This window comes from Ochotona curzoniae, unplaced genomic scaffold (assembly GCF_017591425.1).
Source record: "Ochotona curzoniae isolate NIBS_2020 unplaced genomic scaffold, NIBS_Ocur_1.0 contig_64, whole genome shotgun sequence".
NCBI classification, from domain to species: domain Eukaryota; kingdom Metazoa; phylum Chordata; class Mammalia; order Lagomorpha; family Ochotonidae; genus Ochotona; species Ochotona curzoniae.
Genome location: NW_024466502.1, coordinates 45,794,378 through 45,813,775, shown reverse-complemented (window position 1 = coordinate 45,813,775; position 19,398 = coordinate 45,794,378). Strand labels below are relative to the sequence as shown.

Here is a 19,398-nt window from a genome sequence, read left to right as displayed (position 1 = left end):
TGGACATTGTTGCTGGTGTGGGATGACCTCTGGGGTGGACGAGCTGTGCGGAGTGTTGGAGAGGAGCTGTCGGAAAAGAGACTACGTGCGGGCAAGAAGGCACGAGTGCAGGCACCCATGCTGCAGTGCCCTCAGGGTGACCTGGCTCCCGTGGGCCCCCATACGGCAGTGAGCGGCTCACGTGACTGTCTGCTCAGTTTGGTGTATAACTTTGGCTTTTCCATTGGCAGGTGTGAGCACTTTCGATCCATGTTCCAGTCTTATTGGAATGAGGACATGAAGGAAGTGATAGAAATAGACCAGTTCTCTTACCCTGTGTACCGTGCCTTTCTGCAGTACCTCTACACAGACACAGTGGATCTGCCTCCTGAGGACGCCATAGGTACCTCAGCCACCCTGGGCTCCTCGTGTTCCTAGGGTGCCGAAATGTCGAAAATTTCAGAGCGCTTGGCTTGTGCATGGCTTTTCGATGTCTTTAAAATGCTGTTGTGTCATTGTCACGATTAGTAATAACGGACATAGTTTTGGGCCACATTTTGTTAATATTAAAGCATAAGCAGCCAATGGATGCAACATTTTGCAACAGAATTGGGGGCAGGGCTCTCTACTTCCTTTTCCTTTGTACTGTAGAAGAAACTGGATCAAGAGGTTACCAGAAGAGATGTGTTTGGAGAGATGGCAGAAGGTGAGCGTCAAGGCGTTTGCATGCTTGCATCAACAGTATCGAGATCTTTCTGCTGACTTAGCCTCGCAGCTGCTCTCTGAACTGCAAGTTACGGTAGGTCGCTCTCAGCTCGCTCAAAGCTTCCCCGCTTTCTCCTTTCAGGCCTCCTGGATTTGGCGACGTCTTACTGTGAAAACCGACTGAAGAAGCTTTGTCAGCACATCATCAAGCGCGGGATTACTGTGGAGAACGCCTTTTCCTTATTCTCTGCTGCGGTCCGATACGATGCGGAGGTAACCTAAAGCAGCCACCAGACACCACATCTCCCCGTAACGCCTCACGCGATCCTGTCCCCTTGTCGTCCAGGAGACGGGGAGCGCCATGAGTGACTGCACTTCTGTCTAGGCAATTAGTGAGCCCGCTACCCTTAGGATGTGATGTCCAGCCTTGCTTCTGTATCCTGTGCTTGTGTTTTCAAAACCAGTAGTTCTGCCACTTATGTTATTAACTAGTACACGCTGAGTTGCCAGCAGCTGCACTGCAGGTTGGACCATAAATGCCGGGCCTGAGTGGACTGAGCTCATTCTGATCTTTCTGGACGTGAGCATCTGCTTCGAGATGCACGCTGCTTGTCTCGCTGACTCTGCCCTTGTAGGAGCCCAGGATGCTGTGTGTTTTGTGTCTGTGTGTGCTCTGCACTCCTACCCTGACTTTAATGTAACTTGCAGTTCCACATGTGTAAGAACTTCCTGTGGACTATTTTTTGTCTCATTTCTGTACTGGATTGAGTTCTTAATCCTGGCCTTCATGGATCTCTAGAGAGTCTGAAATCTCTGGGCTTTTGGAAATCAGAACTTTGACATTTCTGTGTATTTTCTTAGAGCTAAAAACCAAGGAGTCGGCCTGTAAGCTTCTGGGTGTGCCCGCAGGGCTGGGCGGAAGTAGGCACGTGAGGGTGCTGCACCGAGTGGAGATAGTGCCACCAACAGGGTGTGTGGAGGAGTGTGACTCGCCTAGAGGCTGCTGTGAGGAGCTGGCTTACAAATCCATAGAACATCCCAAGCCCCGAGGGTTCCTGGTACGAAGTTCCTTCCTTCCACGAAGGGTTCCTTCCTTCCACGAAGGTCTGCACGTTCAGTGAACCTAGCGAGCCTCCCCTTACTGCATTGTCATCATGTGACTTGGCGGAATACCTGGCAATAGGATTTATCGACCACTTGCAAAGCTCTGTGGCCATGGCCTCTGAGGTGTCGTGAGGACAGACCTCCCCTGAATCACATGTAGGGATTGGAGTGGGCCATTACATCTTAAATATTTAAAATGTGTCTTGTTTTTGAGGTTGTGTTATGAATATACCTATTTGACAAGGTCAAGCATAGCTGACCTTGTAGCACAATAAGCAGATGGAAGGAAGGTCAGTAAATCATTTGCAATAGAAATAGAAAACAGTGGTATTGATTTTTCTCCGTCTCCTCCCTTACCCTTCCTGGGGCACCATAAGTGTCTCTGTTGGAAGATTTCCTATCCACCCAGTGGTTTTTAAATTGGGCTGATGCCTTTTCTCTCCATTTAGTGATTGATTCCAGAATCTTCTGGATGCCAACCCCTGCTTCCTTGCCCTGTTGTTGATGAGTTCCAGGCTGAGTTATACCTTGTTGCCGGTATCCTCCTCATCCCCACACAGAACTGCCTGGTGGAGGCCGACTCCTTGGCTCTGGGTGCTGGGAGTCTCTTCCTTACGTTTAGCGAAGGTGCACCCTGGGGTTTGCTGTAAAGCCTCATGGTGCCTCTGACGATACCGGCGTGTCAGTTGGCTCTTTTTCTCACTGACATAAACACATTGAAAACCACCGCAGAGAGGCACCCGATGCTGAGTGCAGTGGCCTAATGAGTGTAGTTGAACACCTCACCGGGAAGTTTCGTTTTTAAGACTTTAGTGCACCTAAATCTCACAAGTGTTACAGATTGAATGTAGGAAAAGACACTCTTTCCAGGGACTGTTTTAAGGTACTGATACAGGCGATTTCATTGACTACTGTACTCTTTTATGTCTTTGATGAAGGGATGTAGTAAAAAAATATTTTTTTGATAATAAACCCCATATGCTGTATCTGGTAATTGGTTAGACACTGCTGAGGAATCAGATTGGAAATGAATTGTAAAAACTACTTTCAGAAGACCAGTGAGGGGTAAGGGTTCATGGAAAGATGGAATGGAGGAGTGAGTTAATTTTTGTGAAGAAGCTTTAAAGTTCATGCATGCAGCCTCGCGCGGTAGTCTAGCAGCTAAAGCCCTCACGTGCCAGGATCCCATATGGGCGTCGGTTCTAATCCCAGCAGCACCACTTCCCGTCCAGCTCCCTTCTTTGGCCTGAGAAAGCAGCTGAGGATGGCCCATGGGACCCTACATTATGTGGGAGACCCAGAAGAGCTCTGGGATCCTGGCTTCTATTGACTCAACTCTAGCTGTTGCGGTCACGTGGGGAGTGAATCAGTGGACAGAAGATCTTCCTCTCTCTCTCTCTTCTGTATGCCTGATTTAAAAAAAATAACAAAAGTTTATGCATACCAGTGGTCTTCATAAAGTTTGTGGGAAATGCATATTATGAAACATTTAGGCATGGATTTACGGTCTTTTTTTCACCCCTAATAAGTATAATTTTCTTTTCCAAACAATTTTTCGAAGCACCCTCATAGGGCTCTGCCCCCATTCTGTGGGTCAGAATGCTAGGAAGGAAATGACTGCCTGTTGCTTGTGTATCTTCTCATTTCTATAAAAGTGACCGAGGATCTTCCATACCCCATTTTGACAAGGCAATATGGAAACAAGCATGTACACCTCCAAACAGCATGGATGCATAGCCTCAGGGCTTCGAGGAGTTGGGAAGTGTGCTGACGGTGATGGAGCCCGTGCTGTGAAGGTTGAACTTCCTGTCCTACAGGAAGAGCATTGACGCCAAGTGGGGCGCCGGTGACGGGCTCCCACATTCTGGGGTGGAGCCACACCGGGCATGCTTGGGAACGCTTCCGTTGACACTGATTTCCTCTCAGATCACTTTTGTTTTCTTAGTATATTGTAGCATTAGAAGAAAAAGTTGAGTGTTTATTTCCCTGGGATAAAGGATTTTTCAAGCAAACCTACCTAGCTATTTACATGTCACAATTTTTGCTGTTGGTGGGAAGCAATTCCTGTGATTCCAGGAATCTGACTCTGAAGTTGCTTTTGGATGTAATTAATATTAGAAGGCTTCGTGCCAAGGGCAGAGAATCATTTTTTTTTCCCTCCAGCGGGCCAAATTAAAAATTTTCTGTAATTAGTAGGGTAGATTTTTTTTCTTTTTGTCTTTGTATATAGTAAGAGAAAAGCGCCCTTTATTTTCTCAAATGCTAGGACGTTGTAATATGTTCTGGAAGATAAAACCCAAAGCCACTTTGATCTAAAGTACTTTTTCTGCTTTTTAATCAGATGGATTGCAGACTTACAGACCGTGGGGGTCTTACCTGTAACTACCTGTGAGCAGGGCTGGCAGAGCTAGGTCTGGGTTGTGACCTCTGCCATCTGACATGAGTCTGATGGGTGGCTGTGACCCCAGGCTACCTGTCTGACTCCAGCCAAGGGAGTCTTGCAAATATTGGTGTCTGTGTTAGCTTTGCGAGCTAGGATGGGATAAAAATTAGGGAGGGGATTGCTGTGTTCACATTTTGAAAAATAAGACTGCTAAAACCACAACCCTGTTTCACTTTGTTGCTGATGAGTATTTGTGAAAGGAGTATTAGCCTATTTTCCAGGTGTGTTTACTAATTGGAATAACTTCCGTGCGTAGATTGGTAGTGAATATATCCATCGGAGCAGTGATTTATGTTCTGGTCTCCCTTACGCATTGCGTGGATTTGATAGTTTTGCCTCAGAACCATTGGATAGTAGTTCCACTGCAGAAAGGCTGTATTAGATCCCTCTGCGTTACCCCATAAACATGTCCTGATTCGCAGGCTTCGAAACTCTTATTTTGTATGAGATTTTTGTTATTTACTGGTCAGAGGAATCGCTTCATTTCGTTGGGCAGAGTTGCACTTTCTCGGTGGCTGCAGAATGAGTGAAAAGTCACGGAGATGCTTCAGCTACTAGAGAGGGCTAGTCCCGGGGAGCGGTCCCACGTGCTCGGCAGGGGCTGGCCGCCTCGGCTCCCCGGCTGCCGGGTTGGCCTGCTGGGTTGGCATGTTCTGCTTCTTTTACGTCGGCTTGCCAGGTTCCATCTGCCCAGGCACATCCGCTCCTGCCCCTTACGCGGATCCACCTTCACCAGGATTCAACTAATTCTTTACACAACCAAATTGAGATTGTTTTCAGTATTCTCCAAGTTTGTCTTTTCGTGCTTAAAACTGTTCAACATTTGTTGAATGAGAAGCTCTTTCACCAATTCTGATGAACAGGAGAGGAGGAGGAGGGAGCTGGATAGGGCTATTGTTAAGTTATGAAGTAGATTCTAATTGGAAGTACTGCTTTTGTAGATCTCTGCCAGCTTAAAAGTTCTTAAAGTTTCTCCTCAGAGCTAGTGTTGTGGAGAGCAGGCACTGGCACCCCAAGCCAGGGTGCTCTGCTCCTGACCTCGCTCTCTGCCAGTGGCCTGGGAAGGCAGTGGGGGATGGTTCATGTACTGGGCGCCTGTCACTCGCATAGGGGACCTGGATTGTTTCAGGCTCCTGGCATCAGTCTGATCTAGCCTTGGCTTTTGTGGGCATTTGGGGAGTGAACCAGTGGCTAGGGAATCTCTCTTTTCTTTCCCACTCTACCCTATGCCCTTTAAATAAATCTTTAAAAAAAAAATTAAGGCAACTTCTGTACAATTAGTGAGTTGAGGGCCCAGTGCGGTATTCTAGTGGCTAAAGTCCTTGCTTTACATGCACCAGGATCCCTTATGGACAACAGTTCATGTCCTGGCTGTCCACTTCCTATCCAGCTCTCTGCTTCTGGCTTGGGAAAGTGACCCTGCACCCATGTGGGAGACCTGGAAGAAGCTCCTGGCTCCTGAGTTCAGAATGGCACAGCTGCGGTTGTTGAGGCTGCTTGGAGAGTGAACCAGCAGACAGATGATCTGTTTCTCCTCTCTAAATCTGACTTTCCAATAAAAACAGATAAAGCTTTTTTAAAAAATTAGTTTAATACTCTATATTTACTTACTATACACTAAAAACATCCTAAATTATAAATTAGTAGCATGAAGTAGTAAGGCTTTTTGATGTGTGAGTTTGATTCACTCTTCTCTTGTAGTGGAAATGACATAATTAAATGTTCATATTAAAAGGTCCTCACCTGATCCGTGGTGGAAGAACGTCCTATGCTCATGGCGGGCCACTTCTTCCTAAGTGTAGACCGTGATCTGTGATAACTAAATGATTGAAATGGGATTGTTACATCTCTGACATGTCATTGTGTCCTGAGAGCTGTTTACCTAGTAGATGTTAGTACCAGCTGTAGTTGCTTTTTTATTCCCCTGTTAGAGTTTATGTTTTAGCTTGTCATAAACACAGCATTCAGTTGCACATTTAGTTCACTGAATCTCTTGAAAAACAGAATTTAGAAGCTGCTAACATCTTCAGTGTGCATGGAAGGCTCAGGAAAACAGAAGTGGGGCGGCAGCAGGCCCGCTCAGACTGGCTATGGTTTCTCTCAAAGGTGATGGGGGGCGGGGGCAGCATCACCTAGGACAGGAGCCCATCACTGCTGGCAGGCCTGTGCACTGTGAGTGTGAGTCGGGGGTCTCTGTTGGTATGGGCCCTGTCCCCTCTACTTTGCACTCCCACATTGCCAGGCCCAGATTGGAGCCATCAGGACCCCGCAGTGGGAACACCACTGAGTTCCTGGTTGGCAGAAGCCTGACTGTTGACCTTCACTGTGGTACTTGCCTGGCCGCCAGTGCTCCCAGTTCAGCTGTTTGACGGTGTTTAATGGGCTGTGCTTTTGTGTGTGTGTACATTTTGAGTGTGTGGGCATTTTGAGTACATGCCCAGTACCTTGTTGATTTAACAAATATGCACTCCAGGATTTGGGGGGACAGACTGTTAGGTTTGTGGGAGATGAAAGGATACGTTTGTATAGACAGAAAAAGGTGTTTACACATTGCTGTGGCGTCCCCCTTGTGCCTGTGCTTGCCTTGTGCTTGTTGGTGGCTGGCAAGCTCCATTCATGCGGCTGGAACCTGTGCTCCATCCACGTTTCTGCAGGCCCGACTCTGAGAAATGAGAGTGTTGGAAGTGGCGTTCTGTGGCTTTAAATATGAAGTCATCTTTATTAAAGACAAAAATGAACTGATGTCAGATTAGTTTGACCGCCTGTCTGATCATCCCTTTTCTATGTCTTAATTTTCCTCTTCCTTAAACTCAGCTCGTGTCTTGATGCTAGTTTCTTGAATATGAAGAGTCACATGAGAAGGACTGGTGTGACATTTGGTTTTCTGTAGAAAAACATCTTGGAGCTTAGGCAGGCTCTTCCATCGTGTGACGGAAGACCTCAGCACGGGTGCGCACGAGTGGAGGGAGCTGCTGCACTCGCTGGTTTGTGACTAGTGTTTGACCTTGACCCGTGGCCTTGTGTTTGCCTGGTTTGAAGTAACTGGCCTCTCAAATATTATTTCTGGGGGAGGGCCCAAGATTTGGGGTGAGGGGGTTGGAGAGGAGTTAATTCAATCACAGCTAATAAAAAATGGCCTCTTCTTGTTTTTATTTTTGTTGTGTGTCCAGGATTTAGAAGAATTCTGCTTTAAGTTTTGCATCAATCATTTGACAGAAGTCACGCAGACTGCAGCATTTTGGCAAATGGATGGCCCCCTGCTAAAGGAGTTCATTGCTAAAGCCAGTAAATGTGGAGCCTTTAAGAACTGAAGCGCCAGGCTGCGGGGTTTTGTGTGCGTGCTCAGGGGTGCGGTAGGCGTGTCCGGTTTGTGCTCTTCGGGTGATGTGATGCTGCAGGTAAAAACACCACGAGGCCGTGTTTCCTCCCACCTCTGTAGGGATTACAGGAAGGATGCCCAGCTTCCCTGAGCTGTTAGAAACGTGTATATTTTAAATGCAACCTTTCTTAGATTTGGGCTGGGACCCTGGGAAAACGATTTCCATTTGCTGTCTCCATTCTCCGTTTTGGCCAGAGGAACTTCTGAACTTGAAAAGGGACCTTAGTGACAGCAGTTCCAGCTCCTGTAGCATCCTGGCTTGGATACTGGAGATGTGTTGTGAGGAGAGGCCCCTCCTCCTGCACCGCAGGTGGGGGCCAGCCCCTGAGGGTAGGGCGTGTGGAATCCCTGGCTGGTGGCTGGTGCTAGGTTGATGGTAGCCTGGCCGTAGTGGGGTGTGAGAGGCTGTTTGTGTGCTTGTGTATTGATGGCTTCTTAAACTCAAGGTGTAGCAAAAAAAACAAAACAAAACATTTAACATGGGTTAAACTTATTGAAACAATTACGTAAAGATAAATTTCTAGGTTAGCCAAGACTTCTTCAGATTTAAGTGCATAAGGAGTAGTTTTTAGAACTGTCACAAAGCTGATAATGAATTAGAAGCTCCACTACTCATCCATTACTTAAACAATAAGGTTTCGTTTTGTTACTTTATAAACTCAAGTAGACTGCCGCCCCACCCCTACCCTTTGCCCTATAAATGCTTACTCCTGGGAGGTATATGACACAACAGCGCGTGGCTGCCAGGTTGTCACTAGCTATGTATGACTTGAAGTGGTTCTTACAGCCAGCTTTCTTCCAGGACTTAATGGAATTTGTTTTATTTTCTCTTGACCAAATATCCTCATAGATGTGCCCATTTGAAACTTCCCTACTTTGCATTTTGTTCTACTTCTAAATTGTGTTTGGTAGAATACTTAGCACAGTTTAACTTTAAAGGCTGAAACTTTGATCTTCATGACAAGATCCTATTTAAAAAACATCTGTCTTTTTGGCCTGGTTACGGAGCACGGCGGCCGAGGGCTCCAGGAGCATCTGGCTGCTGAGTCTGGTCCACCCTCGTGTGAGCTCCCTTCTTGGATCTCGTTTTCCCCCTGCAGGGACTCCCTTCTGAACATGGAGCCCACCGGCTTTCTCAGAGCCAAATTAATAAAGGGCTTGAAGCCACGCTGCTTGCTGTCATTCTCCACCATGTATTCGAATGCGTGTGTGGAATTCATTGGTGGTGACAGAAGTCAGAAGCTGCAAGTCCCAGCCTCTTTTTCTTGATCACATCACCCACGCCTAGTGAATCACTGGGCTAGAATTAGCTCTGCAGCATGGGCGCAGTTTTCTTCCTGGGTTGAATGCACATCACCCAGATTACTGGCAGTGTTTAGAGATAGTATTTGCAACATCACTGCTCCTTAGGCTTATGATCTGAACAAAAGGAGAACTTCAGTGTGTGTGCTATTGCTCTTGAGAAATCTTTAAAAAAAAAAAAAAGCACAAATTGAAGTAGTAGAGGCAGATTCATTGATCCATGCAGCATCTACTAAGTTTCTGACATAGATCAAGAACCACTTCTCATTAGGTCACTGAGAAACCTGCATGCAGGGAAATGAGGAGAGTTAGACCTTCCAAAAGTACTTGAGGATCTTTTTTTAAAGTTTTTATTTTTCTACTTGGTTTTGTTGTTGATCATAGGAAATAAAAACTATTGCTTGAATTGGCTTTTTTTCATCTGATATAATAATGGAAGCCAAAGTATTTACATTTCTCAAAACCACCCATGATGTGCTCTTGAACTTCTTACTGGAACAATGTTTGATATTCTAGTATGTAAGCTGTATTTATGTAATGTTAAGAATGACATACTAATAAATACGCTGTTAAAACAAGCATGTAGAGTGTTTCTTAGAGTTGGTAGTGTCAGTATTCTCTGTAACAGGAAGGGGATGATGCTGACACTTGGTACTTCATGGATGGACTATGATGAGTTGTGCGAAGTGAAATAAGCCAGTCATGAAGAGAAATAGCATGCGATTCCTCTTATGTGAGGTAGCTGCTTGATGACTGATAGACATAAAAAGTAGAAATGGAGGTGACCAGAGGCTGGGAAGAGTGATGGGTAATTTCAATTTTGCAAGATGCAAGGCCTTTTGAATGGTGGTGACTGTTGCCCAGCAGTGTGAACCTACTCAATGGCTATAAGGTGTACAGTTTAAAAGTGGTTGAGTTAAGTTTTATTTTCTTTTGATGGGTTCTGAAAAGTCAGTACTATTATTATTGGAAGGTATCTGGCTAAAAATGGGCATGATCAGGACCACGTCACCAGTTGGTTCTCAGTCTCTGGGTTTGGGATGGGCATTGGGTGCAGTGGCTGAGATGCCACTTGGGTTGCCTGCACTTCATGCCCAAGTGCATTCCCGAGTTCAAGTTCCAGCTGTACTACAACTCCAGCTTCCTGCTACTGTTCATCCTGGGAGGCAGCAGAAAGACCTGTCTGGATCCTTTGGAGGTAATTATTACAAATGAAGGGAAGATGGTTCCTATCCTCAAGGAGAATATGGTTAAGAATGAACTCACGAAGGCACTTATGAACAGCTTTCACTCGACCTGACCAGTTAAGACCGTATGAGACATGGGAGTGGAGAGCAGGTAACGTGTTCTTCAGCTCATCTCCAACAGGTAAGTGGCAGGTAGAGACGGCCATAAAGATGGGAGCTGATAAGCCTTCTAGAAATTGCCATAAGTCTGGCAAGGATTAAGCCAGTGTCTGCAACAAGGGAGAGGGGGAGAGAGAGAGAGAGAGCCAGAGAGAGTATGTGTATGTGTGTATCCACAGTGTTCATATTATAGTGTCTAAATTAGGCAAAAATAGGCTAGAGTAGATAAGTAATTAAAGCTCTCCAGTAGGGACACAGCTAAAGCACAAATCCCAGGTCTGTGACAGTAGTTTGCCTGGGATTTGCTTACTTTTAGGACTCCTAAGGTGTGCCCCACTGACATATTATCTACCTTAAGTGATAGTAGAGGATTTTTATTAAAAGTTAATTTTATAGTAAAAATAATCACCTCAGTACTACTACATAAGCTTCGTTCCAAGACATAATAGGAAGCTGAGGTTACAGCTATTTTTTTTTTTTCTATTTCTCCAGTCATCTTTATTGGTAGTAAACTTGACCTCATGAGGTTATAGCTATTGTAACTAGGAAAAACAACCCAATTATGATGTTTCAAGGTGAGGCCCTGGGTGCCAGTGGATCCCCCATCTCAAATCCTGGTGGCTCTTTAAGAGCTGCTTGTGTGTTCTCTTGTCATGTGACTACCAGCAAGGCCACTCCTGACTGGACACTTCAACTTTGGAGCCTCATCTTGATCTGACCCTCCAGGACTGAGCGTCAAAATCAACCTCTTCAAAAAGTAAATTTTCTCTGGCATTTCATCATAGAAACAGTTACAAGCCCTTCCTTTTGCAGACATGCTGAGTGCGTACTACATGCCAGACGCCACACCGGACTCGGGTGAACCCCACGCGTTACTGCGCACTGCCAAGGGGGGAAATGAGAATTGGGAATGTTCCTAAGGGTCTGCCTGGGTGATACGAACACATCTTTTTCACCCTTTTACGTTCCCACTAATGTTTCTAAGGGTCTAGCTTTTCAAATTTAGGTGTTGATTTTGAAAATGGATGTGTATGTGTTTAAAAGATTTATTTATTTTTATTGGAAAGCCAGATATACAGACATGAAGATTTTTCCATCTGCTGATTCACTCCCCAAGTGGCCGCAATTGCTGTCTCCCACACGGTGCAGGGTTCCAAGGCTTTGGGCAGTCCTCGACTGCTTTCCCAGGCCACAAGCAGGGAGCTGGATGGGAAGCAGGACCTCTGGGATTAAAACTGGCACCTGTATGGGATCCTGGTGTGTGCAAGGTAAGGACTTTAGCCACTAGGCTGCCACGCTGAGCCCAACTGAAACATCTTTAAAAAGCAGAGGTAAGAAAATGGGTGCATGTAGCAGCAATATGTTCATGTCTGTTCTGCCTAGTGTGATTCCAGGCTTGAACTGGTCTTGAAAAAGTCCAAAAGGTTTACACTACGGACCCTGGGGTTAGGAGCACTTCTACTTAAATCACCTTAAATCACGGAGGGGCGGGGGAGGAGCGCACCAGCAGGGATTCACCCAGAGGGTCCCGAGCGCACACACCGAGTGGGGTTGGAGATGGAATCCAAAGTACTTGAGCAGAATCTGAAAAAGATTTTATTGGAGAGGTAGGAGGGCATGAAATACCAATTCTGTAAGAACAGGTGGCAGGCAGTAGGTGTTGCTGTTTATGGCTCAGCAAACAAAGACTGGTCCCAAAGATGTGAGGCTTTCACAGTGCTGTGTGGTTTTGAACTTGCTGGCTTCTAGCTGAGGAAATGGCAGTCCTCAAGAAGACAGGGATGACATCGAAGTGGAACTTGATATAAGGTCTGTATTGTCTGGAGAACAGCACACGCTTTGTTTTAAGCCCTTGAGTAGTTCAATCTCCTTCTTTAGCTGCTGCTGTCTTTCTTCAGATTCATCGATTTTCTTCTCTATTGCTTTGAAAAGAAAAAAGTGATTTTAGATCTTCAGTGGTTCTATTAGAAAGAATATACTATTTTTGCCACACTTTCCTTGCAAGTGCATAGTGCTTGGGATGCTTGTCTTAAAATCATCTCTTATGAACACAAAATGGTTCTTTTACACGTTTACTTCCTCTCCTGCTTCACCAGATTCTAACATTTATCACACCTAAAGCAGCCATTAAATCCTTAGGACTCCGTATACGTTTAGAGCATCTCTGAGAATTGAACACTGTCTCATTGGCTGAGATGAAGTTTGGAAAGAATGTGGCTGAAGTGCCAAGGACAGGGTCCGTCTCTCAACAGATGTACATCTGATTTGTAATAGCTTCCGGTGTAATTCAGAAATCGGAAGACTTGTGGAAACTTAGAAGTTAACTTTAGTTGGGGTTTGTGAGTAGCATTCAGTGACTGTGACTTTCGGGAAAAGCTTACAAGGAAGCTTTAAAACCACTAGTGCTATGTGTGACATGTCCTAAAGATGCAACTTTTATGTGATCAGCAGAGGAGTATCTCCAAAAAGCAAAGCTTTCTAGAAAGACATTGAAGACTAATTTTTAAGAACATGGTAATTCTCACTAGCAACCATGTTCAAGAGACTCTTAAAAGATTCATTTGGCAAATTTTTTAGAATGTCTTTTTGGATAATGTAACATAGAATTCAAACGGATGTGTGATAGAAGCAGTGTGTGTATGCTCAGACAGGGATAACCTACTGACACACACCCTCGTGTGAGGGAAGGGCGAGCAGGTGCTGGGAGACACCGGGAGAGCCACTCCTGGTGAACGGGGTGGTTGCCTCTCATGCAGCGAAGGCCAGGGCACAGGCAGCCCTCTGGGGGTGGCAGCCTTGACAAGTCACATCAGGCTCCTAAGAGGCCATTTGCCTTGCCTTGATTGAGGATTCAATAGATGATTGACACATTACCCAAAAGTGGCCTCCCTCCCTTGTAACACCGGGTTTTCTTCCTCCACAGAAATGTCTAGGTTATTCTCCCCACCATCCCCAATGAACTTTGGGAGAATGAGATTTCACCATCTCCCCAGAGTACGGGGAGGCAACCAGCCCTGGCCTCGCCAGCTCCTGTCTGCCCGTGTGGGTACAAAATAGCCCTAGCTTGGAACTTTTATATGTGTCAGAAAAGTCATAAAGTAGAAACAAAGCATCTGTATTATGCAGGAAATCTGAATAATACAGGCACTAAAAAAACAATTATAAATCCAGCCCACTACTATTTCCGTAGGGTACAGTGGGTGCGGTGTCCCTGTGTATTTAGGTTTTGTTTCCTCTGTGGTCTATATGTAGGAGTAATAACCGTTTTGGTGACAGGCTTTTTATGTAATGAGCATTCTTCTAAAATATTTTAACCTAGAGTGACAACTATTTCTAAATTGTGCTGCTTGTTCTATAACTCATACCTGCTGCAAAATTTAAAATTGTGTCTTCAAAAAATCCACAGTCTAAGAGTGAAGTCCCAATGTTCTCATATTCTGGAGGGAGAGAAATATTTTCAGTATAAATCTGTCTAGACAGACATTTCAACAAACAGCCCACAACACGGAAAGTGAAAGGCGCTCATCTCCCCTGGCACTGCAGTGTCACATGCAGAAGTGGCAACGTGGGACCAGAACCTCCAGCAGGGACGCCCCACGCGGTGACAGGCACACTCCAGCTAGAGAAGCGCTTGGAGTATCAGATGACAGGAGAAGGTAAGTAGGAGCTTTCAGAACCACTTACTGTCCTTAGGTAGCTTTCTTGTCCTACAGAAAACCGTTCCTTTCCAGACACACATTTTACATGGTGGTCTGCACTCTGGACTGCCAAGTTCCCTTGTCTGAGACATTTATGATACCTCTGTTTATGCTAGAGACTGTAAGGCTAAGTAGCCATAGGACGGCACACACAGAGAAACTTGGGTTTGGCATGGTGGCTTAATAAAACTGCCACCTGCCATGCAATCTAGTATGAGTGCCTGGTTCATGTCTGAGCGCTCTGCTAATGGCTTGGGAAAAGCAGCAGAATATGGATGGCTCAAGTGTTTGGGGCCCCTGTCTCCACATGGGGAGACCCAGGTCAAGCTCCTGGCTTCAGCCTGGCCATCTGGGGAGAGAACCAGCAGATGGATGCTTGCTCTCTGCCTGTCTCTCTGTCACTGACTTTCAAATATGGAAGACTGAAAAATCAAAGTTCAAACCAAACATTGATCAACAGATTACAGCTGTGTCTGCTATACTTTTTTCCCTAGTTAACATTATTTTAAAAAAGATTCTATAGGGAACAGACAGAATCGAATAGATTGTCAGCACTCTTCTCGGGCCCTGCAGCGAGGGCATGGGTGGGTTCAGGTGAGTGCCATAGCCACCTCAGACTGTGTTGGCTGGTGGCATTGGCTGCTGCCTGCTTTCGGCATCAAGACCCTGTGGGCTACCCACACCCTGTTCCCTGAGGAGCATACAGGTACCGTTATTAATGAATGAGGACAAGGGCCTGGTGCAGTAGCCTACTGGTTAAATCCTCGCCTTACATCTGCCAGGATCCCATATGCGTGCTGCATTCCTGGCAGCTCCACTTCCATCCAGCTCCCTGCTTGTGTCTTGGGAAGCAGTCGAGGACGGCCCAAAGCCTTGGAACCCTGCATCCACATGGGAGACCTGAAAGAAACTCCTGGCTTCATATTCAGCTGCAGCCACTGTGGCTGCTTGTAGAGTGAACCAGCAGATGTAAGATCTTTCTCTCTATGTAAGAGTAGGGCCTTTCCAATTAAAAAAAAAATCCTAAAAAGAAAAAGGCAAAAATAGCACAGGCAGAAAGTGTTTTCTGTTCATTTTGGTTCTGCACAGATCTGAGTAATTTCAGTACCTGATTCTGAAGTATTGTTATCCATGAGTTTTGCTTGAGCCAAATACAGTTTGTCCAATAGTTCTTCAAATAACTCATTGAGAAGTCCTGCTTCCTTACATTTCTTAAGAAAATCAGCTTTTACAACTGCATCTGAAAAAGAAAAAAACATTTTAGAAGGAAATGGCCTGAGGGCAGCTAATCATAAGTCACTTGGTTACTCATTGAGCCTTGACCAGCTTGGTGAGAACCATCAGTAAAGTCATGCATAAATGTACCTTTAGCATTCATTGCAATTTCAGCATTTTCCTTCCAGTTCAGTGTTACAAAAACTAGAAAGAATTTTCTAGAATTTAATTTTAAGTGTTTAAGATGTCGGTTTGTCTTTTTTGACAGGTCTGTGGTGTTATGCAGTGTGTCTTTCCTTACAGAGAAAGCCACAATTCTGGGGGTACCAGATTGGGTCCTGAGCTTGGGCTGGCTGCACTAAGATGTGTATCTTTTCAGAATGCTAAAGGGCAACAGGCCATTTCAACCTAAGTTATTTTGACATGCTGTTATGACATAGCAAGGATGTAGGATAAGGATTATACTCAGTAACAGTTTAAAAGGGCAAAACCGAATGCTGCTGTGGTTTAAATAGTGGTTTTGGTCCATCTTACGGTGATGGCTAAAGGATTGAGAGTGGAAATAATCTAATTATGGTGTCAAAGTGGGGCTTTTGTTAATGGCTGAAAGATAGAAAGGGTGGAAACGTAACTCCAGCACAGCTTTGGAAGGCGGGGCCCTTGACAGGTGCAACTGACTTGGGGTGAAGCATGTACGCTGACTCAGGGTGGCCGTATCAGGAAAGAACACACCTGCGCCTCCACACAGGGGCCACCATCCGGTGCCCTCTTAATGTCCGACCAGTGGGGACTGCCTTCTTGCCCCACAGTAATCCTCCCAAGGAACTTCTCCCCCATTTCAGTTGCAGTAACAGTAACAAAACCTGACACCAACTTAGAACTGCTGGAGGCTGTGTATGTCAGACACTACTCAGTGGCACACCTGTGTCTCTGTGGGATTCTTCCATTATCTGTCTACTGGATGTTGGTATTTCACGTGTCTGGAAGGAAAGGAAATCAGGATTACTTTATGTTGATTGGTTTTACGTAACCATAAATGCCATCAGTACAAACTCAGTCTTTGCTATGTGTACTCAAATGATAGGCCAACAGTGAAAATCCCACTCTAAACTCAGGTATAGATGTGACTGTCAGACTATTCTCCAAGTTGTCTGAGAAGCATCCCTTTTTGTAAACAGCAAGAGGTAAAAGATTAACTTAAATGAACTCATGCAAACCATTTCAAATCCCCAAAATATTTTATGTATAATAACCTAGAAGGTGATGAGTTGTGAACTGGGTCTGGGGTTGAGCCGGGAGCCAGGGACTGTGTAGCTGCCTGCCTCCACCCACTGCACGTCTTCAGTCCTAAGGCATGCCATAGGTCCCATGCTCTCACCATCCTGGCACCCGGAGGTTGCTTTACAGGAGCTGTGGGAATGCGGCCTCCTGATAGTTCTGCGTCTGGAAATTCCAGAAGCTCTTTGCTAATCCTGCCATGGTTCTGTAGGATTCTTCCCCAAAAAGCATCCTCAGGAGCAACTTCAGCTCCATCTAGCAAGGAATACAAAGATTGTAAGCTGGATGCATCTGTTGAAATGATTGGGAAGGTATATTTCTCATAAAATTTAGAATGGTTTAAGGAAGGACTCTATGAAGGGAAGTCAATTACCAGTACACAGCACTGGTAAGTCAGATATACAGAGAGGAGGAGAGACAGGAAGTTCTTCCATCCACTGGTTCACTCCCAAGCGGCCACAGCAGCTGGAGCTGAGCCAATCTGAAGCCAGGACCCAGGAGCCTCTTCCAGGTCTCCCACAAGGGTGCAGGGTTCCAAGGCTTTGGGCCATCCTCAACTGCTTTCCCAGGCTACAAGCAGGGAGCTGGATGGGAAGTGGGGCAGCCAGGGTTAAAACCAGTACCCATATGGGATCCCAGCTCATGCAAAGCGAGGATTTTAGCCACTCGGCTTTCACGCCAGTCCTATAAATCTTTTTTCTTTTTTAAGATTTATTTATTTATTGGAAAATCAGATACCGAGAGAGGAGGAGAGACAGGGAGGAAGATCTTCCGTCCGATGATTCACTCCCCAAGTGAGCGCAACGGCCTATGCTATGCCCATCCCAAGCCAGGAGCCTCTTCCAGGTCTCCCACGCGGGTGCAGGGTCCCAAAGCTTTGGGCTGTCCTCAACTGCTTTCCCAGGCCACAGGCAGGGAGCTGGAAGGGAAGTGGAGCTGCCGGGATTAGAACCGGCATCCATATGGGATCCCGGGGCGTTCAAGGTGAGGACTTTAGCTGCTAGGCCACGGCACCGCCGGGCCCTCCCATAAATCTTAAAAACGAATCTGGCACTGATATTGTGGCACAGCAAGTTAGGCTGTCACTTATGATGCTGGCATCCTACATCAGAGTGCTCCTTTCAGTCCTGTAGTTTCTGCTTCCAGTCCAGTTTCCTTCTAATGCACATTGGAAGGCAGTGGAAGATGCCCCAGGTATTGGGGTCATACCATTCATGAGTGAAGTAGCAGATATTGGTCTCCTTGTTATTCTGCCTTTTAAATAGGATTTTAAGAAATGGGACTAATGGGAAACCTGGAGGAAGCTCCTGGCTTCGGATCGGATCAGCAGCGGCCATTGAGCTCACTTGGGGAGTGATTCATCGGATGGAAGATCTTCCTCTCTGTATATCTGACTTTGCAATAAAAATAAATCTCTGTATATCCGCCTTTCCAATAAAAAATAATAAATCTTTAAAAAAAATGGGACTAAGGCATTACTTAGAACATGCTTAAAGTACTATACGTATAGACTGGGCCTGGTGCCATGTCTTAATTGGCTAATCCTCCCACTGGAAGTGCTAAAATCCCATATGGGTACCAGTTCGGGGCCCAGCCACTCCACTTCCCATCCTGTTCCCTGCTTATGGCTTAGGAAAGCATTAGAGGACAGCCCAAAACCTTGGGCCCCTGCATCTGCATGGGAGACCCGGAGGAAGTTCCTGGCTTCAGATGGGCTCAGCATTGGCTGTTGCAACCACATGGGGAGTGAACCCCCAGAGAGAAGATCTTTTTCTCTATAAATGTGTCTTTCAAAAAAAAGAATAGAATAGCAGAATGGATAAAAACAACAATAAAATACACTGGAGTGACTATTTGGCACAGTGGTTAAATTTCAAATCTTGGCTCTACTTCTATTCCAACTTCCTGCTAATAATGTACACTCTGGCAGGCCACAAGTGTTGTGTTCTCACCCACATCTGTGACCTGGATTCGTTTCTGGCTCCTGGCTTCAGCCTGGACCAACTCTAGCTGTGGGGTGGGGGTGAACCAGTGGATGGGAGATTTGGCTCTCCTCCTTACAAATAAAAATTAAAAACACCCAGTGATACGCTGCCTACGAAGACACTTGGTTCAGTGGTAAAGAAACCCAGATACTGAAAACCAAATGATGAAGAAGAGACATTCTATGCTACTGGAAACAAAGTGAGCAGGAATAGCTACAATTAGATGAAATAAGCCTGAAAGACAATTAAAAGGTAATAATCCTCAAGGACTTGGAAAAACAAACCAAAGTAGTAGAAGACACAGAGCTGAGGAGGGGCTGGTAAGGGACACACAGCTGCTTGTGCAATACCCCATATTGGGGTCCTAGCTGCTCCACTTCTGATCCAGCTCCCTGTTCATGTCCTAGGAAGGCACAGGAAGATGGCTCAGGTATTTGGGCCCTTGCACCCACTTGGGAAACCTGGATGGAGTCCAGGCTTCTAGGTTCAGCCTGACCCAGTCTAAGCCCTAACTACAGTGGCTATTTGCAGAATGAACCAGCTAAGGGAAATCTTTCTCTATTACTCCACCTTTCAAATAAATAAAACATCTTAGAGCTCAGAGAAAACAAAAAATATCTAGTTCTTTGAAAGCAACCATAATAAACAAGATGAAAAGATATTACAACTGATAGAACTAAAAAGGATTTTTAGGGAGATTATAAACATGTACCGATAAATTAGAAAACCCACATGAAATAAACACCTACACAGATGTGTGAGGCATGAAAATGAATCAGAATTATCCCAACAAGCAAAGCCCAAGATCAGAGAGTCTCACACCTACATTCTACTGAACTTTGAAGGAAAAATGTCAGTTATTAACTGAAAAACGTAACTTTTTACTTAGGAGTTCAACATTACCTTCCAAAACCAGTCACAAAAAACTATAGAACAACATCCTCAATGAACATTAAGTGCCAAC

The 19,398-nt window shown here is 45.4% G+C and overlaps 2 protein-coding genes across 15 annotated transcripts in view; one reads left to right on the top strand and one right to left on the bottom strand.

Annotated features, from left to right (window-relative positions):
• The window catches only part of RCBTB1 (RCC1 and BTB domain containing protein 1), a 67,182-nt gene extending 57,692 nt beyond the window's left edge, over positions 1–9,490 (top strand). For 13 of the 14 annotated variants that reach the window (XM_040991432.1, XM_040991442.1, XM_040991441.1 and 10 more), the window contains 3 exons: positions 231–382; positions 827–957; positions 7,402–9,490. In XM_040991432.1, coding sequence (XP_040847366.1) covers positions 231–382; positions 827–957; positions 7,402–7,542 — 424 coding nt within the window. In that variant the 3' untranslated portion in view covers positions 7,543–9,490. The remainder of the gene's footprint in view (positions 1–230; positions 383–826; positions 958–7,401) is intronic. The other variant, XM_040991445.1, reaches the window with a different exon arrangement.
• A 2,346-nt stretch (positions 9,491–11,836) lies between these two features.
• Positions 11,837–19,398, bottom strand: part of LOC121163705 (histone-lysine N-methyltransferase SETDB2-like) — a 90,698-nt gene continuing 83,136 nt past the window's right edge. Inside the window, exons 20-23 of the mRNA XM_040991427.1 lie at positions 16,094–16,151; positions 15,065–15,196; positions 13,624–13,695; positions 11,837–12,180 (exon numbers count right to left, since the gene is read on the bottom strand). Of these exons, the coding sequence (XP_040847361.1) occupies positions 12,026–12,180; positions 13,624–13,695; positions 15,065–15,196; positions 16,094–16,151 (417 nt within the window). The 3' untranslated portion in view covers positions 11,837–12,025. The remainder of the gene's footprint in view (positions 12,181–13,623; positions 13,696–15,064; positions 15,197–16,093; positions 16,152–19,398) is intronic.